This window comes from Protopterus annectens, chromosome 3.part1 (assembly GCF_019279795.1).
Source record: "Protopterus annectens isolate FY-2018-M chromosome 3.part1, PAN1.0, whole genome shotgun sequence".
Lineage (NCBI taxonomy): Eukaryota > Metazoa > Chordata > Ceratodontiformes > Protopteridae > Protopterus > Protopterus annectens.
The window spans coordinates 1,651,700,173-1,651,718,263 of record NC_056732.1 but is presented as its reverse complement, the minus strand read 5'-3'; the positions used below and the strand labels follow the sequence as shown (position 1 = coordinate 1,651,718,263).

The window sequence follows — 18,091 nt, the reverse complement described above, 5'->3', positions numbered from 1 at the left end:
TGTGTGCCCAAATCTGTCACCACTGTTTACTACCTTAATAACAACACCCTTAGCATACAATCTGCAAGGACGTTGCCATTTCCGAAGGTGGTGATAATGCATTTTTTGCATTGAGTGTTAGCCCATAACTTCGGAAATAATTTGAGGACTCTGACTGCACCCAGTTTGTACTCATAAGCAAACTGTCAGCCGTAGGCCTTTTGTTTTAGCCTGCACATCCAAGAAATGGATTCCAAACAATAGGGGCCCCAGCAAAGATCCCTGTGGAACATCACTAGTTATGGGTCTGCTGGTGGAGGTAGAATCACCTATTTTGACTATGTGCATTCTATCAATGAGCCGGTTCGCAACCTACTTGACAATATACAGGTTGATCTCCAACTGGGTGAGATTATCAATAACGCCTGAGTGAAGAATAGTATCAAAGGCCTTGGCCAGGTCCAAGCTGGCCGTATGCACGGATTTGCCTTTGTCTAGGGCTTTGGTGACTGTCTCAAAGAAGTCCACCAAGTTCAAGGCAGGATCTCACTTTAACAAAGCCAAACTGGATTGAGTGGAGTGTTTGGAGGTCTCCTATACCTTTTTAGATAAGGTCTATGATTATTCTTTCCACAGCTTTGCAGATTAGACTGTTCAGGCGTACAGGTCTATAGTTCCCAGGGTCTGTGGAGGTGCATCCTTTATGTAACGGGATGACTGTTGCCATTTTCCATTCAGCAGGTACAAACCACTACTTAGACTGTAATAAAAGAGTACTCAGCAGTGCAGCTAGTTCCTGTTTTAATCCATTTAGAACGCATCCTGGGATATTATCGGGTTCCATAGAGGCTGTGTTTTTAGCTCTGGAGAGAGTTTATGACCTGCTCCTTGGAGATACTAGGTGGAAGGCAGGTTATGTGGCAGGGACATGGGGCAGAAGCTTTCCGTGAACCTGCCAGCTAGCAGGTTGACTATTTCTGCAGGTTCAGTATATGTGGTGCCATTAACAACCAGTTCTGTGCAGATCTGGGTTTTTCTTTAAGGTTTCTGACATAGCTAAAGAAGGCCTTATGGTTATCCTTAGTGAAGGAGGCTAATTTGGATTCATAGTTAGCTTTAGAATGCCTTACAATGCGTTTTATTTGCTTGTTTAAGCCAAGCAGGGAATGCTTCCAATTCAGAGACCATTTTTTTCCGCTCTTGGACAGCAACTTTTTTCTCTTATTGTATAACCTGTTAATGGTGAATGTCCACCAGGCAGGCTTATTCTTTCTTGAGTATCTTGTTTTGATCCTATCAGGTACGGCTGAGTCAATACACTTGTATAGCTGCTTATACAAGGCACTGGTGCAAATCCCAGTATAGGTGTCCATGCCATCAGTGAGGGCAGGGGCTATGAAGCTATTAGTGCTGTAGTGTATTAGGTTGTAATTGGCTTTGGAGAAGTTTTTTAGTTTAGTTGCTGCTAATGGGGGGGGGGGGCAGATGTTATTGTTACTTCTAATGAGACTGCTTTATGATCAGACCTCACTAGGGAGGGATGCACACATGTGGTGGTGCAACGATCACCCATTTTAGTCCGCACCAGATCCAGAATGCTTGAGCCCCTTATGGGAGTGTCAACCAATTGATCCGGGGCACTGCAGTTGATGAAGTCCAAGAACCTTTGGGCAAGTGTGTTAAACACATATAATTTACCCAATCTGTGAATGGGTAGTTAAAGTCACTTAAAACCAGAGTGTTTAGTTGTATCTTGAGCAATTCAAGTAGATCCAAGTATCCAGTGTGGGTATCTTGGTTCATGAGGGGGTTCTATAACTGGCAATAACTTGGAGAGGGGTCTTACCTACATTCAACTGGGCCTGGATTAATTCAATGGAATAATTTTGTTTGACCAATCTAGAAGTGTATTCACCTTTGATGAATATTGATACTCCACCTCCTTTAGTTCTCGCACTTTCAGTTTGTGGTCTGAATGTGTGGAAGGCGTTATAACCCAGTATGGCCAGGGTGCTTTCTGCAGCTTTAAACCAAGTCTCTGTAACTGCACAGATGTCAGCAACTTCTAAGGTGAGGGCCGATTTCAATGAGTGCAGTTTTAGGTTTAGACTCCTACAGTTTAGCAGCATAACCTTGACGTTGCTTTTTGAAGATATTCTTATGCTGGGAATTTTGTTGTTGTGACACCATAAAAAAGGCACTATGGGGATGGCAAGAGCCTTAGCCGACAACACAAATCCCAGAGGTGACAGATAAAGACCATCTCTGGCAAAGCAGCGTGATCTATCTACCATGTCATGGGCTGACAGGTACTGGATCCCCTTAGAATGACACCAGAAACTAAGCCAATTGTTGAAGCCAATCATTTTCTTAATTATACTGTGGTATCATCTTAGGTGAAGATTGTATGCTGCTCAAGGCTAGGGACATGCCTGCCTGAGATACACGTTCAGAGAGCTCCGTTAAGTCTCTCTTCATATAGTCCAGCGAGGTACATCTCAAGTCATTCACATCAACATGAACTATGTTGGAGTCATAATGGTACTTGTTGCGGAGAGACTTGAGTGTCTGTGATATGGCTGATCCTGGTACCCAACAGACAGCTGACCGTAACTTTCTCCTTGCCCAGCCTGGTGACTGGGACATCTGTGCATCTCACTATAGAGTCATCTATGACCAAAAAGTTTGATTTAGATGTGCTTTGCTTTAAGGGCTTGTTTTGTGAGACACTTGTGCTTGTGGTTTTATACTGTATGTATTGAGTGCTGTGGGTACTGTATTAGATGCAGCATGTTTGTGTTTCGGAGATCTCTGGTGTTTTAGGTAAATTTCTGCCGAGTACCTCTGCATATGATGGTTTGTGTACTGACAGCATGGTTTGTGCAAGAGGTATAGTATGCGGGCTGACAACCTTTTCAGTGTCACTGTTCTGTGAATGAGACAACAAGGATTCCAAATGCTTGGTGTATATGCATCTCTCACAAACTGAGCATGAGTGGTTTAGGAGTAGTGGGTTGTCAGTGTACATGAGGCAATTGCTACGCTTCCTCAGGATATCTATGTCAATCAGGATGGCAGGAGAATAGGAGAACTGACCATTCATAATAGTAGGTGTAAATATGCTTACTTTAATGAGGAAAAATGTGGTTTAATTGGGGGCTTAATGCTGGGTCTATACTATTGGGGCTCTCAAGGGATACAAGTCTATTAGGGATTAGAAGACCTCAGTTAAAGTGGCAAATGCTGTAGAAAGCCCAGCTGAAGTGCTCTCCAAGCAGCTAAGCGCATGAGAGTGTGGGGGAAGATCTGTCAGTTCCTTGAGAACTACAAAAGAACCTCTTTACAAAAGCCTGCTATTTATAGCATAGAACAGGCCCTGGCAGACACATAAATGAGGGTCAGTCAGGAAAAATATAAAAGTAGCTCTGTTATAGAAGGTGTGTTAGATGACAGTGTTTCACAGTCCTGACATTCTATTTTCATGGCATGTGAAAACAACACCAATTCCTTATGTCTAGCATGACTCATATAAAGAGGACTTGAAATGTGTTCTGGGAAGAAGGAATGAAAGCAAAGAAAACAAGACCACATTACCAAGGTAGGCCCCATAATCCACCATTTTGAGGAGAACAGAATAAAATTGTAAAATAAGCACTTGGAGTGATTTTGAGGCATTAAACAAAGATACAATGAAAAAAATTTTTTTTTAGTCCAAAGGTGGAGTTTTCCTTTAATATGTAATGCATCTCACTAGCAGTTTGGGCTATGGAATTCAAATTGACCCAAGGTATGTATAAAGGATAGGGCCCATTCATAACACCGAAGATATTGGGAATGAAACCAAAACTCTGAAAGCTTAAAAATGAAACCCAAAGTGCTGAAATATTATATATGTACATGAAAAAAAACTGTTTAACAAACTGTTTAACAGGCCACATAAAAACAAATCCTTGTTTTTCTACAAGGTAGAATTATGTTGGAGTTAGGACTATGGACACCTTTAAGGGGGTGCAAATGTGTGCATGGTGAGGGACTGTACATAGCAAAATCATAGTTTTTTTTTTCTTTTGGTGTATTAAGTTCAGCTTTTATTTATACAGTTGGCATTATTTCAGCAGTCTGCAGCTTTTGGGGTTCTGGTTTTAGTCTTCAGAGTTTTAATCATTTAAGTTTCAGTTTTATGAATGAGAAGTGGAAAATACGACTAAACCATCATTGTATTGTATGTAGTTCAATGACGAGAGCTACAATATCTCTAAAATGTTAACATGTAACAAGATTAAAATAGGAAATGACATAAGTAAACCTACACTGCCTTGAAACAGGTTTACACATCTGACTTATACCTTTTCAATACTCTTACCCCACAGAAATGCTTCTCGTGAATCACAAGAAACAAAACTTTAAAAATCAAGAATTTAAGTATAAATTTAAATTAGAATAATAAAAATCATTATACACAATCTGATTTAGTGACAAGCAATCATACTGATTCAAAATCAAACAAGTACCTTCTCATGAAGATTTTATGCCAAATGTTCTACAATGTTATAACATACTCTGATGTACTACATGCACCTGAACATTTAGTTATCATTTGTTTACTGGGAAAGTCTGACTGGGACAGAGCCCATTTTCAGCAGAGGCCTGGGAAGAAACACTCCAGGCACTTTTCTTTGGAATGTGGGAGGAAACCAGACCACCCAGAGGAAACCCACATGAATGCAGGGAGGACATGCAGACTCCACAGAGAAGGCACCGCAGCAGAGAATCAAACAGGAGAGCTTCTCACTGTGAGGCGACCATGCTGGCTGCTGCACCACTGCACCCATCCATGCTTTATTTGCAAGTTTGCAGAGATGTTCTTTACCATATACACACTTGTATGATTTGTTTAAACTGTGGAGCTCTTCTCCTATGGCCCAATGAAAATGGCCTTTGCTAAGAGACAACTTGGTCAAAAATATAAAATTAATAATACAAAACTAACAAAGCACCATGAGAAGAAAAAGTCTCAGACACACTTGCTGACCTGTTCTCCATCCTGTACTCCCAGTTTCTCACCCAGATGCCTGCTGATCTCTACAATATTTTCATCATGGAAGCTGTTGCGCTTTCTGCTTACCCAGCTTAGAAATGCAGAACACTGACTTCTCCAGGAAAGCTCTATTGTTTGGTTCTAAACAAAGCAAAGAAAACATGGACGTTAGCACTACTGAAATGATATGTAAAGTGAAAGTTAACACAAATAAACAAACAATGCATTTTAATCCACACATTCTATCACATAATTCTTGAACTTCAGTGTTACTCGATATAATTCTGCAGTTGAAATATCAATTTTAAGTATTTTTCCTCTGTTTATTTGATAAGTTTTTCTGCATAGCTGCCTAGTTTGAGCATTTTCTGGCTTGTTAAACTTGATTTCTGCATTAGTAGCTGTATTTAGAGCACAACCAAAAGCTGTGCACTTAATTTTAAAATCGTTTTTTTTCTCAAAACTTGCATATTTTCTGTCTTTGACCTAGCACTCTTGTGTGGGGTCATTTACTGCACTGTTATAACTTGATATTACTTGTGAACCTCTGCTATCTCTTGAAAAAACAAAAACAAAAAAAAATCTTGCTTTTTTCCCACTTTTCTGAAGATTTAAAAAAGTTCAAGTTACAGGCTTGCTGTTCTTGAACTGTTTTGTAAGTTTCTGTGAGGCCATTTTTGCTTGGGCTAGAGGAAAGTCTCTCTGTTGATCAGTGGCAGTGTAAAACATTGAGCTGCTTCCCTGCCCCCCGTGGGAGTGGTTACTGACTTGAAACTGTAGTTTTATTGGCCAAAAGGGGTAAATTCCTGGCTCTTTCCAGCCCCTGCTACCAAGCACGCTTTAGAGTGCTGTAGCGCGGAGTTGCCACTAGAGCAGCATCGGGCAGCGCCGGTTTAACAAGGTTAAACTTTTTCTGGCTCCATAAAGTCTGTTCTTCATTTTTTCCCTTAGAACTGCTCTACTAGTAATCTAAACAGTATATCCCTTAACTAAAAAGTGCAGCACTTGTTCCTAAAAGCTTTTACTTGTCTTAAAAGCATCTTCTTTTCAGGTTTAGCAATTCTGTATTATACAAAGTCCCTCACTAGCAAACCCCCCCCCCCAGGAGTACCCACTTCCTTACCAAGTTCTCTCTTATTTCGTTACACCCTAACTTCTAAATTTCTCTAGCATGTCGAAGGGCCAGATGCTGGCGTCCTCTCCTGTCCAGTTGGTGAATTTGGGAATATTGAGGCAAGGTTACAATTGCCTCATGTACACTGACAACCCTCTCCTCCTCCCACATAACACAAATACTTGCGAGAGATGCAGCTATTTAGCCAAACTGGAGGCTGAGCTCTCTCAACTGAGGACTGGCAAGACCAGACAGGAGGAGAAGGCAGCTACACACACACCACAAAACCAGTCTCACATAAAGCTATCACAACAATGAATCAAACACATAAAAACACAAAGTCATACTCGGAGGCTCTGAGCAAAAATTTACCTAAACAGCAGAGGCCTGACATGCTTGACAAGCCACGCTGCTTCGCAAGGGACGGCTTGCACCTGTCACCCCTGGGATTCTGGATATTGGCCAAGCATCTTGCCACCCCCATAGTGCCTTTTTAGGCAAGGCTCAAATTCTAAACCTACCACCCTAGAAAACAAAAATGGGAAGAAACTAAGGGTAATGCTGCTCAATGCCAGAAGTCTAAATCTCAAAATGCACGCACTCGAGGCCCTTCTCAGTATGGAGAACATTGATGTCTGTGCTGTGACTGAAACCTGGTTCAAGGCTCCTGAGAGCACCCCGGCACTATCAGGTTTTACCTCATATCATGCGTTCCGGCCCCAAAACCCGGACCACACCACAAAAGGAGGGGGTGTATCCATATTCATCAAGGATACCCACACCTCCAGGTTGGTGGCAACGCATGAAGCATCGGAAACCATCCAGGTGCAATTAACCATAGGCAAAACTGCTCTACAATTTGTAGCATGCTACAGGCCACCCTCTCAAACTCAGGAACCCCACACAGCCTTCCTGAAGACACTGGAGGGTATAAATGTATCTCCAAACACCATTATATTGGGTGACTTCAACTACCCGAATATAGACTGGGAACATTACTCAAGCCCCAACTTTCTAGCCCAAAGGTTCCTGGAGTTCATAAATTCAAATGCCATGGAACAACTAGTCACCGTTCCCACAAGAGGAGAAAATATACTAGATCTCATCATCACAAACATGGGGACAAAATGCTCCACACTGGAAGTATATCCCTCATTGGTGAGATCAGATCACAAACTTATCTCACTGGAAATCCACATCCCGCCCCCACCCCAAACAAAAAAGACCACAGTGAAGAACTTCTCTAAAGCAAACTTCACACTACTCAAGACTGGTGTGGTATCCTTCAAGGCCCCAGAGCCAGTGGAAACCACAATCCAAGCTGCGGAAGCCCTTACAAATGCCTTCTATGAACACCTCCAGGACTGCATGGATCAGGCAATCCCTAATAAAACCAAGACTCTTTCCACCAGGGGCAAGCGTCCAGTCTGGTGGACCACGGCCATAAACAAACTTTACAATAAGAGGAGAAAGCTGTTATATGATAGAGCAAAATCCATAAAAGAGGACACCCTTGATCATTATTAGTAAAAAAATACGGGCACTCATAAAATCATCCAAGGCCAACTTTGAGAGAAAAATTGCAATAGATTCAAAAGAAAATCATAAGGCCTTCTTCAGCTATGTTAGAAACCTGGGTGAGAACTCCCAGATATGCGCAGAATTAGTCCAAAATGATACAAAAATCACTGAACCCACAGACATTGCCAACATACTGGCAGACAGGTTCAGTGCAAACTTCACCCCCCTCTCCCCCCCCAAAAGGAGAGATAACTATACCAGCGGAATGTAGCCTCCCAGACATCTCAAATGCGCAGGTGAAAGCTGCTCTCTCTAAAGCTAAAAACACAGCATCAATGGGACCGGATGGTGTCCCCGGCTGTGTGCTACACGAACTCAATGAGGAACTAAACCCGCATATAAGGCAGCTGTTTAATCTTAGCCTTACCACAGGATACGTGCCCAAGGAGTGGCGTACGGCAACTGTGGTCCCACTCCACAAGGGCGGTGCCTCTACGGACCCTGGTAATTACCGCCCCATAAGCTTAACAAGCCTGGTCTGCAAAGCTATGGAGAGGATCATAATGGAACTCCTAAACAAAGACATAGGGGACTTGCAGACATTGGACCCGACCCAGTTTGGCTTTGTCAAGGGCAGATCATGCCTTTTGAACTTGGTCGACTTCTTCGAAACAAGTCACCAAGGCCATTGATGAGGGAAAGGCAGTCCATACAGCCTACCTTGACCTTGCAAAAGCTTTCGACACAATACCCCACTCGGGTATTATAGAGAAACTTACCAGCTTAAATGTAAACCCATATGTCACAAGATGGGTTGCAAACTGGCTAAAGGACAGAACCCACAGGGTTAGAGTTGCTGGCGCCATGTCAGACTCCAAGCCGGTCACAAGTGGTGTCCCACAGGGCTCAGTCCTTGGCCCTCTGTTGTTCGGCATCTACTTCTCAGAAGTACAGGCAAACATAGGAGGACTATGGCTGACAAAGTTTGCAGATGACTGCATACTGGGTGCCATAGTGGAAAGTACATCGGACACAGATATCCTTCAGAGGGGTCTCACGGAAACTGAAAACTGGTGCCAGAGCCATGGCCTGAAGTTAAATGCCAAAAAATGTATAGTCATACTCTTCGGGAAAAACAAGGTAACCCCAAGCTACCATTTAGGTGGCAATCCATTAAGCACAGAAGAGGTTATCAGGGACCTGGGGACCCAGGTTGACAGTGGCCTTTCTTTTGACACTCACATTGCTAAAGTGGTTAGAAAGACCTTCTACATTGCCCACCTGATCATGAAGGGATTCACATCCAGATCAAGTGAGGTCATTGTTCCCCTGTACTCTTCACTTATCAGACCAATGATCGAGTACAATGCCCCATTCGGGATGTATCTCACCCGACACCTGCAGCAATTGGAGAGACCCCAAAAGTTCCTCACCAAAAGGATAAAGGGACTCCAAAATCTGTCATATGCTGCCAGACTGAAGAAACTCCAGCTCTTTTCAGTCGCATACCGCCTGCTCAGAGGTGACCTGTGCCTGACATACAAGGCCATGTCCAACCCGGAATTAATGGACATGATCCACCTCAAAAAATCCAAATCTACTAGATCCACTAGAGCAAGCGACTTAAACCTTAGCACGGATATAAATAGGACATGCTGGAGGGATAGATTTGTCACCCAGAGACTCCCTATGCTGTGGAATAAAATCCCGGTCCATGTGAGGCAGAGCACCTCGCTGGCTCTGTTCAAGAGAAATCTTGAGCGGTGGATGGGAGATCATAGGTTTACCCCGGGAATCATCTCTGTGTCACTGCTGGACAGAGGCATAACAAACTAATGGGCACAGTATGTTTTAACATAAGGGGTGGCGTAAGCCACAAAACTTTGGGCTAGGCTTATAAATGCCTTAGGGCAGACAGCTTAGTATAAACCTATGAACCTAAACCCACAGAAGTTTTTCACCCCTAACCATCCTTAAAAATCAGCAATGTCAAAATACATGTAAATAAACATACATGTGCCAAAAATAATCAAGCATTTCGCAACATTGTAATTTTTTAACTCTGACTTCAAGCCTCCTACGTGCATGGGTATCTCAGACCCTTCAACAGACAGGGAATCAAAATGACACATAAATCAGTTATCTTTTTAAGCAATGTTTAAAGGAAAACATGAAGTTTTTTTGTACGACCAGAACTAAAGAAACTTTTTTTTTGCAGTTTCTTATCCAACACCAGGAATCCCACCAATGCCTCATAGTTGAGCTACAGTCTTGTCTGTTTCTACGAGTTACCGGTGTCATTCCAAATGGAAATGCGCCAAATAATGCAGGGTGCATCTTTGTTCTCACATATGACTCCTTCCTCCACATATTCCATTTATGCATACAAGTCTTTTTATTTTATGGAAACCTTTGCACATAGACTGAAAGTGGTAAAGCCAAACAATGACATGTGGATTTAAGAATAACAATTTGTGTGTTATATTACAGAGAGAGATTGCTTCCTGACCAAGCGACAGGAGACTCGTGGTTTGAGTAGTGAGCACAGACACAGACGTTGCTGGAAGGGCGACTGTGCATCCGTAGCCAAATGAGGTTGTCAGGGTTTTGCCACAGTTGGGACAAACTCTACTGGAGACTACAGAGTGAGGCTCCTCATGCTATATCTGCTGATATGCATGGAGACAAAAGACCAGTGCACATGAGTAGTGGTCAGACTCATGGGAGTGTGCTGTAAAGAGCAGGGCATCACTGCATCCTAGCTTACGGCAGTTCTTCTTCCCCAAACTGCTGTTCCTCAGACAAAAATAAAAAAATCTCCTAAAGGCAGTTATAGCATTTTCCTCTTGCTGTCAATTACGTAAAAGACTGAGGGCTTTATGTGGATTTAAGAGCAAACCATTTCTAATTTACTGTTTGCTAACCAGGTAGGTGGGGTGGTCTAAATATCCTTTTTACCGATATCATCAGACCATAAGAATAGAAAAATACCCACAAATTACAACAAAATACACAGTAAAACAGAATTTATTTCAGGTTTAGCTGGAAGCGTTTGCATCAATATCTAGGGATATTGAGTCTTGCTCACAGCAGTTTTTTAGACCATGGATAAAAAATATTAGAAGAAAGTTTTAGTTACAGCATTTTGACAAGTTTTAACACAGCGAATTTTGTTACGGAATTTTGGCAGTACAGACCACTTTGAAAGTGTGACGTTTGCACCACCATATTGACAGTATTAATTTTACAAAGCGTACGCAAGCTAAACACTAGTATGTGGGAATATAACTCAGGGAGATACAAACAACATTGAGATGCAGAAGCCATTCAACCTCAACAATACAAAATACATAAATACACATATGGGTCCATAAATGAATGGATCTCTTTTTTTTTTTAATTTACTTGAAAGTATGGAAGGACAGCGTCTCTGTTGCAGTAAATTACAAAATCATTGAATGTGTTAGGCAACCGGGCCATGTGGCCACTTATGCGCCTAGCCAGTTCCCACCCTTCGACCCTACCTTCTTTTTCAAGGAGCCAAAGGTCATTCATACTGGAAGTGAATTTAAGAACATGCACCCTATCTTCTAATTACTCCTTAAAGAAAGACAGCGTGTCACACTGGTTGATCTGGAGTGGCAGTTTGCTCAACAGAAGGGGTAGTCATTGCATGATAAATTTCTCTCCCCACCATGATTTATTTGCTGATGCAGGTTCGCATCTCTGGTTCTAATATTCCATGGAGACTTGTTTTGTGGAGAAATAAGAGGTCTTGTATTAACAGATCCCCAATGGCCTAGAATACAAGGCACAAATCGCTTCCAAGGAGTCTAAAGGACACTGAATACAGACTGTTGGCAGGTTGTTTAGGCCCATGATGTTTTTTTTATCAAGAACCTTTGAGAAGACTTCCATCCACTTCAACTCTTTAATAACATACATTCAGAAGGAGACACTACTTCATGATGGGCCTAATCAGTATCAGTGCAGAGTATACACAGCTTAGGATTTCTCTGGGTCTAGAGGAAACACCCTTTGTGATCACCTGTGCCAGACAGAAGGATTTCCTGACCATTGTTGCAACATGATGATCAAAGGAGAGGGAGTTATCTATCCTTGTTTCAAGGTCTCTCACATCATCTTCATTTGCAGTGGTATACTCTCTATATCTATCTAAAAACTGCAACAATGTTGCATTTTTTAGCATTTAGTTTTAGTCTCTTACTCATGCTAATAGCTGGTATTCGGGTAGGTTTGCTTTGTAACTTCTGCATATCATAAGGGGATTTGAATAGAACACCCAGTATACAATCATCTGCAAACTTGGTTAACCAGAGTTCCCTATTTTTGATTTGGAGATCATAAAAGTGTATGTTGAACAACAGAGGTCCAAGCAGTGAATCCCTGTGGTACCCCACTGGTTACATTCATGCTCAGTGAGGACATGCCTGCCACCCTTCAGCCAATTAGCTATCCATCTAACTACAAAGAGGTCGATGTGGAGTGCATTTAGCTTGTTGATGACCTTGGCATATGGCATAGTATCAAATACTTTGGTGAGGTCAAGGTCTGCTGTATGGACAGTATGAGCACTGCCATCAGGCTGCATTATCCTTACAAAGAAAATCACCAGATTCACAAGAAAAATCTAACCTTACTGTAACCAAGCTAATGGTTGTCAAGTCTTACAAGATATCATATCTTATTAGATATGTTATGACCTATTTCATGGCCTTGTAAGATGAGGCTGAAGCATCTACAATTACCAGGGTCTGTAGTAGCATAAGATGAGGCTGAAGCATCTACATTTACCAGGGTCTGTAGTAGCACTGCCCTTGTGAAGTGACATTACAGCTGTTATGCACCAAACTTGGGGACAAAGCTGGTGGATAGCCTTAAGTTCAATAACTGCAAGAAGTGGTCCACCAGTGGATGTTTTATGCTGTCCAGCAGACAGACTGTATGGTTGTCAGGTCCTATTTTTGTTTTGTATAGTACTGTTAACAAAGGTGTTGTTTTGTGATAGAGGATTTGAAATTCTTAGGTATATGTGGCCTTTTAAAGACATCTCTTGGGTGAAATCTGCCCCAAATTTGTTTGCTGCCATTACACTTGTGATTGCCACTGGATCAGAGTAACTACTGCCGTAGTTCTGACCATAGCTGGGTTCATAACTTCCTGGTGCAAGTAAAGGAGGAGTTATAATTATCCTTAGTGTCTGATGTCAAGATAAGTTCATGGGAAGCCTTTGTTTTCCTGATGGTATTTCTCAGTACCTTAGGATGTTGCCCTTGAATTGTGCAGCTTTACTTTTGCTTTATATTCTAATGAGCTTTTTTCCTTTTTGTGTATTGTTTATTTATATATTTGGATCACTAGGCTGGTTTGCTTTTACCCTTCCGATTTTGTTTAGTTTTGGTAGGGATTCATACCGTTTTCTAGCTGAGCATAGAATTTATTTGCAAAACTAATCACTGTGTTAAGGATTCTGAAAGAGCAGCTTGCCAACTGGACTTAACTGGAGAAGGGCATACCAGTGATAGTACATACACAAGCGACTTTTGTAAGGACCCAGTACAAGAACTATTTTATCCTCTAGTGGGCTCTCTGACTATTTGATCTAAGGAATAATTTTATTGATGGGTAGCTAAAGTTGCTCAGGATGACAGAATTTGAAAATATGAAGTTCATCCAATTAAAAACATGAACAGAAGCTATGATCTGATGGTTGGTTTTATTTAGAGCAAGTTTAATTGCAATAGGTTCAACTTGTGGGTCTCTAGAAATTGGCCTTGATGTAATGTGGTCTTTACTTCTGTGGTGGAGTCTCCACCACAGAAGTCGTCGGGTCTGAAGGCATGGTAGTTGCAAAACCCTGGTATAGAGGGATATTCTCTGCACTTTTAAATAAGGATTCAGTAATAATACTATACACATGAATGTGCTCCAAGTGTAGGAGTCTTGAAGGTCTGGCAATTTGTCAAGACTCCTAGCAGTGGTGAATAGCACAACATTGATATTGTCTGACGTTTTATTTTTTTTGTGTGTGTGTTTTAGTATGGAAGATCCATTAACTGGACTCTACCTATAAAGGCACTATGGGCAACAGCAAAGGCTTTAGTCTGTATGTGAAAGCCCTTGAATGAGAGGTACACGTTGTCCATGTCAAACCAAGTAGGGCTGTGCAGCACCTCATCCCGTGTTGACATATACTGGATTCTCCTCAAATGACACCAGTTATTCAGCCAATTAATTCCAGGCAAAAGTAAGATTCATTTCAATACCAGATTTTTTCCTGCATTTCTGACATACAAGCTGAACTCAGAATGGTCTCTCCACAAATCCCTTAAGGTTTTATGCACCAGGTCATTTACACTCACACACAACAGCACCACCCAAGGTCATTTACACCCACATGGGACATCACCACCCAGGTCATTTATACCCACAGTGGGATGCCACCACCCAGGTCATTTAGACCCACAATGTGATACTACTAGCCAGGTCATTTACACCCACAATGGGATGCCACCATATCGCAGTCATACTTGTTCATCTTGTGAGCCCTTCAGACATCGGAGATCTTGGCAGTTGAAAAACACCTCACTGTCACCCTATTTTTATGCAGCCCTATGAGAGTAAGGCCTGTATCTTACTGTGGGGTCATCAATCACCAATACATTTTTATTAGTATATGGTTTAAACATAGTTTGCTTGGGTCAAGTTTTTTCCTTGTGAATCTCAGTCTTGGATTTGGCAGTATGTGTTGTGGTTTTTAATTTCTGCTGACACCTTTTCAGACCTTAGAGGCTTTGGCAATTTTTTTCAGCATACAATGCTTTTCCATTTATTTGTATGGACTGCTGTGAAAGTTTGTGATGCTCTCACTGTTTTTTTTATTATTTTTTTTTGTTATGTGAGATGCCTCTGTTAGTTAAATATTTACATCTCTCACAAGTAGTTTATAATGGGCAAATAGTAACTCACTGTCCATGAGCATCAAGCAGTTGCTACACTGCGTGAGTATACCAAAGTGCTACGAGGTGGCTAACTAGACAACTTGGCTGGCCCTCCATTTAATCAAAAGTGTGTACAAAATTAGGGATATAAAAAGGACTTATTTGTACAGTATTTGGTTTGTTGGGTGCCATTTTTCTTTACAAATCCTTAGGAGTACAGAATATTTATTATTAAATGCTTTTTTTCATTTTACAAATTCTTACAGGTACAGAATATTATGTATTGGTGATTTAGTGTGTACCAAAAGTATTTTAAGTATAAGAGTTAAAGTTTCCTGGCTTTTTTCTGTCTTTTTCATATACAGCAGCAGCAATTTAAATAGTAAAGTCACATGTCTGAACTTTTTGCAGTCTTCCTAGAAGACAAATTTAAGCTAGGCCCTACAAGGTAAACCAAAGGAAGAAGACGGGGCAAGAAATATGTCAAATTTACTGGGAATCAAAGTTTTTAGACCTCTCAATCAGAAAAAAAAAGAATGGCAAGACAAAAAGCATGCCTCACCTTCATTTATAAGGTAAAACATGTAACTAGTTGTTGTGTCTTTCTGCTTTTCCCGGTTAGGGGTCGCCACAGCGGAACTCCGGTCTGCTAATGACTGGTAGTTGATTTTTACGTGCTGAGTTACCAGCCCTGACGCACAACCTTCAACGAAGGTACGCCCATTCACGCATGTCTCCACCCAGGAGACGCTCTAGCTGAGAATCAAACTGGACAGCGTCGGACTGTGAGGCGGCAACGCTACCGCAGCACCATCACCGTGCGAGTAAAAAGTTTCAGTGTTTTGCCCCAGATGCCAGGTGCCTCAAGGAAGGCTGTCATCAAACTGGAAGACAAAAACAGGATTCCAACAAGTAAGCATGAAACAGATATAAACAGATATATAATAAGCCTAGCCCCCTAGGAGAAAAACAGGGATAGGAGGCCCTATAGAGGAGGGAGGAGGAGGAGGAAGGATCCTGGGTTATCTATCGGATATCTATCTTATGGTACACACAAATCTACACTATGTCCTTCAAGAATGCAACTGCAACAATAATCTATGGGTTGAAAATATATAGCTTAGGGGGGGAGTAATGCTCAGCTGAGGAATGAGATGGGGTGAAGAAATGCAGGCAATCCGAAGTAAAGCCTGCTCTGGATCTGGAATATAAAAAGAGATTGTAGTGTTTGGAGAATGTATATGGAGGAGCTCCATGTAGCAGCTTCTAGAATGTCTTTGTAGCAACACCCTCTTAAATGTAGTAAGGGTGGTGGTTAGAATGGGCAGTGCTCTGGTGGAGCTGGGAAACACATTCTCTGGAAAATCTAATAAACAAAAGAATAGCAAATGATCCATTTTGATTGATCAATTTTTTGGAAATTGCTTTTCCTTGCACCAGGCAAAAAACTACAAAGCTGTCACTACTTCCTACTGGTCTTGTTCTGTTCCAGTAGTAGCTCTTGTTTTGTCTGTCAATTCTTATGCGGTGCAAGTCTCTTTGTTTTTTTTCAGGATGGGGAAGAAAGCAGGCAGGTTCCCCTTGTAGCTTGAACCTTAGAGATACCAGAATTGACCTTAAAAGTAAGGGTTATTCTTAAGATACCCCCTCTCTGTGGAAAGATTATGAACGGTTCGTTGGTGTTAGGGAAGATTTTTAAAACTTTTCTGGTTGGTGGGTAACCCATCCAGGAAAGCTGTCTCCATGATAAAAAATTGTAAGTCCACATCCCAGCTGGCTGCTGTAAGAGGTAGATCACTTTTTGAGCTTTAGGAGAGGTCCCAGAGGTTGGAAGCTGAGGAATTGAGTGGCCTTGGCTGCTTAATTGGAGGCTTAATTGTGGAATTGTCTTCAGAAGGATGAAAACATTATCTTGTCAGTGTTATATCTAACACAGAATGTTGAATCTTGTATCTTTATGGAAGAGCTTGAGTCTTATCTTTATGGAAGGCCAAATATTCCAGGATGAGGGGATATCTGCTCCCTATGCTCATGTCCCCTTGCTGGTCAATCATGCTCCATATCTTCTATTTTTTGTAGTATGCTTTTTCTGGTGGATGGTCTTCGAGTCTTAGTGTTCTGGCTGATGGTTCTTCCTTTCCAAGAGATGAGATGAGGTTATATATGGGATCCAGAAGTGGGGGCTGATCAGTGAAGGCCCAGTGTTGCTGTTGGCAGTGTTTGAAGTTGTTGTTTGCACTGTCTGTTGTTGTGTCATATGTAGAGTAGGTGTGGGTACCAGTGCTTGGAGTTTTAGTCTGTAGTGGATCTAATCCCTGTCTTGTGGCCTTGATCTTTTAGTATCCTCTTCACATGGTGCTTTGTGGTTTTCATAGATTGATGTAAATGAGCATGAATTGAATTTAAGAGCTAGATTTGAAAGTTGTTTGAATTTCATGTCTGTCTAGAATTTTGTAGATGATGGTTGAGGTTGGAGGAAAATTTGTAGATGCTGCCTGGGCCCCTGCCCTATGGTGAGTTGTGTGAGGATTGTGTGCCACGATGACTTTCTGAAGATTATGAAATTCTGCTTAGGCTGTCCGGCCAGGAAATTGTCTCTTTGCTTGCCTGAAACTGTGTCTGCAACTGGGATAACATGGATTCTGATTTTTGTTTAAGATCATGATTTTGGTGGGATTGTAGGTCTAAGTGGGGTTTTTTGTTTGTGCCGCCATGTCTAATGTAACCGTTCACTCCGTATCAGTAGATGTTTATGTACTTTGCTGAAGTTAAGCTTGTGATGGCATTTGTTGGTGCATCCATTTCATGTTTGGTTTTGATTTATATGTCCTGTTGAGCATTTTGTTTTTGTATGTATCTTCCCTCCATGTGTCATGTGCCCCATCTTTATCATGGTCTGTGTTCACTGTGGTTTCTGTGTGGAGGTTCTGTGTTTGAATGATGTATTTGGTTGCTTGCCTTGGCTTTTGGAAGGCCCAACCTAGGCTTTCAATGGAATGGAATGTTGTATGTTTGTCTCTAGCAGTATGGTTGTGAGACCATAGGCTTTTAGGTGAATCCACCAGGTTGTTAGGTACCATTGAAAATGGAGAGAGTAGGAATGCAGGATGCCATGCAGGAGTAGGCATGTAAGGATCACACCAGGAGAGGCTGGTATGAGACCCCTGATTAAGGTCTGTAACTTGTGTTCTGTCTGTCTGGGTTAATTTGAGAGGCTGTGTGGTATTTGGCCCTAAGAAGGTAATTTGCTGGGATGGATTGGCTCCTTTGAAGGGGACTGTGTGGATGTATGAGGTAGGTAATTTGGAAGTTGACAAGCCAAGTTTTTTTTTGGAAATCAAATTTTTCTCTGGCTTGTTTTTGGCAAGTCGCCCAGGTATGTCATAATGTGAATCCCATGAGCCTGCAATGAGCAATTACTGAGCCCCCCATTTTTTTGTAATCTGGCAGCAGGTAGTGTAAGCTCATGCGCAAAAG

At 41.7% G+C, this 18,091-nt stretch overlaps 1 protein-coding gene across 1 annotated transcript in view; it reads right to left on the bottom strand.

The window, feature by feature from the left end:
* The window catches only part of PEX1 (peroxisomal biogenesis factor 1), a 1,694,243-nt gene that overhangs the window by 1,616,579 nt on the left and 59,573 nt on the right, over positions 1-18,091 (bottom strand). The window contains exon 2 of the mRNA XM_044067676.1: positions 5,012-5,158. Within this exon, the coding sequence (XP_043923611.1) occupies positions 5,012-5,158 (147 nt within the window). The remainder of the gene's footprint in view (positions 1-5,011; positions 5,159-18,091) is intronic.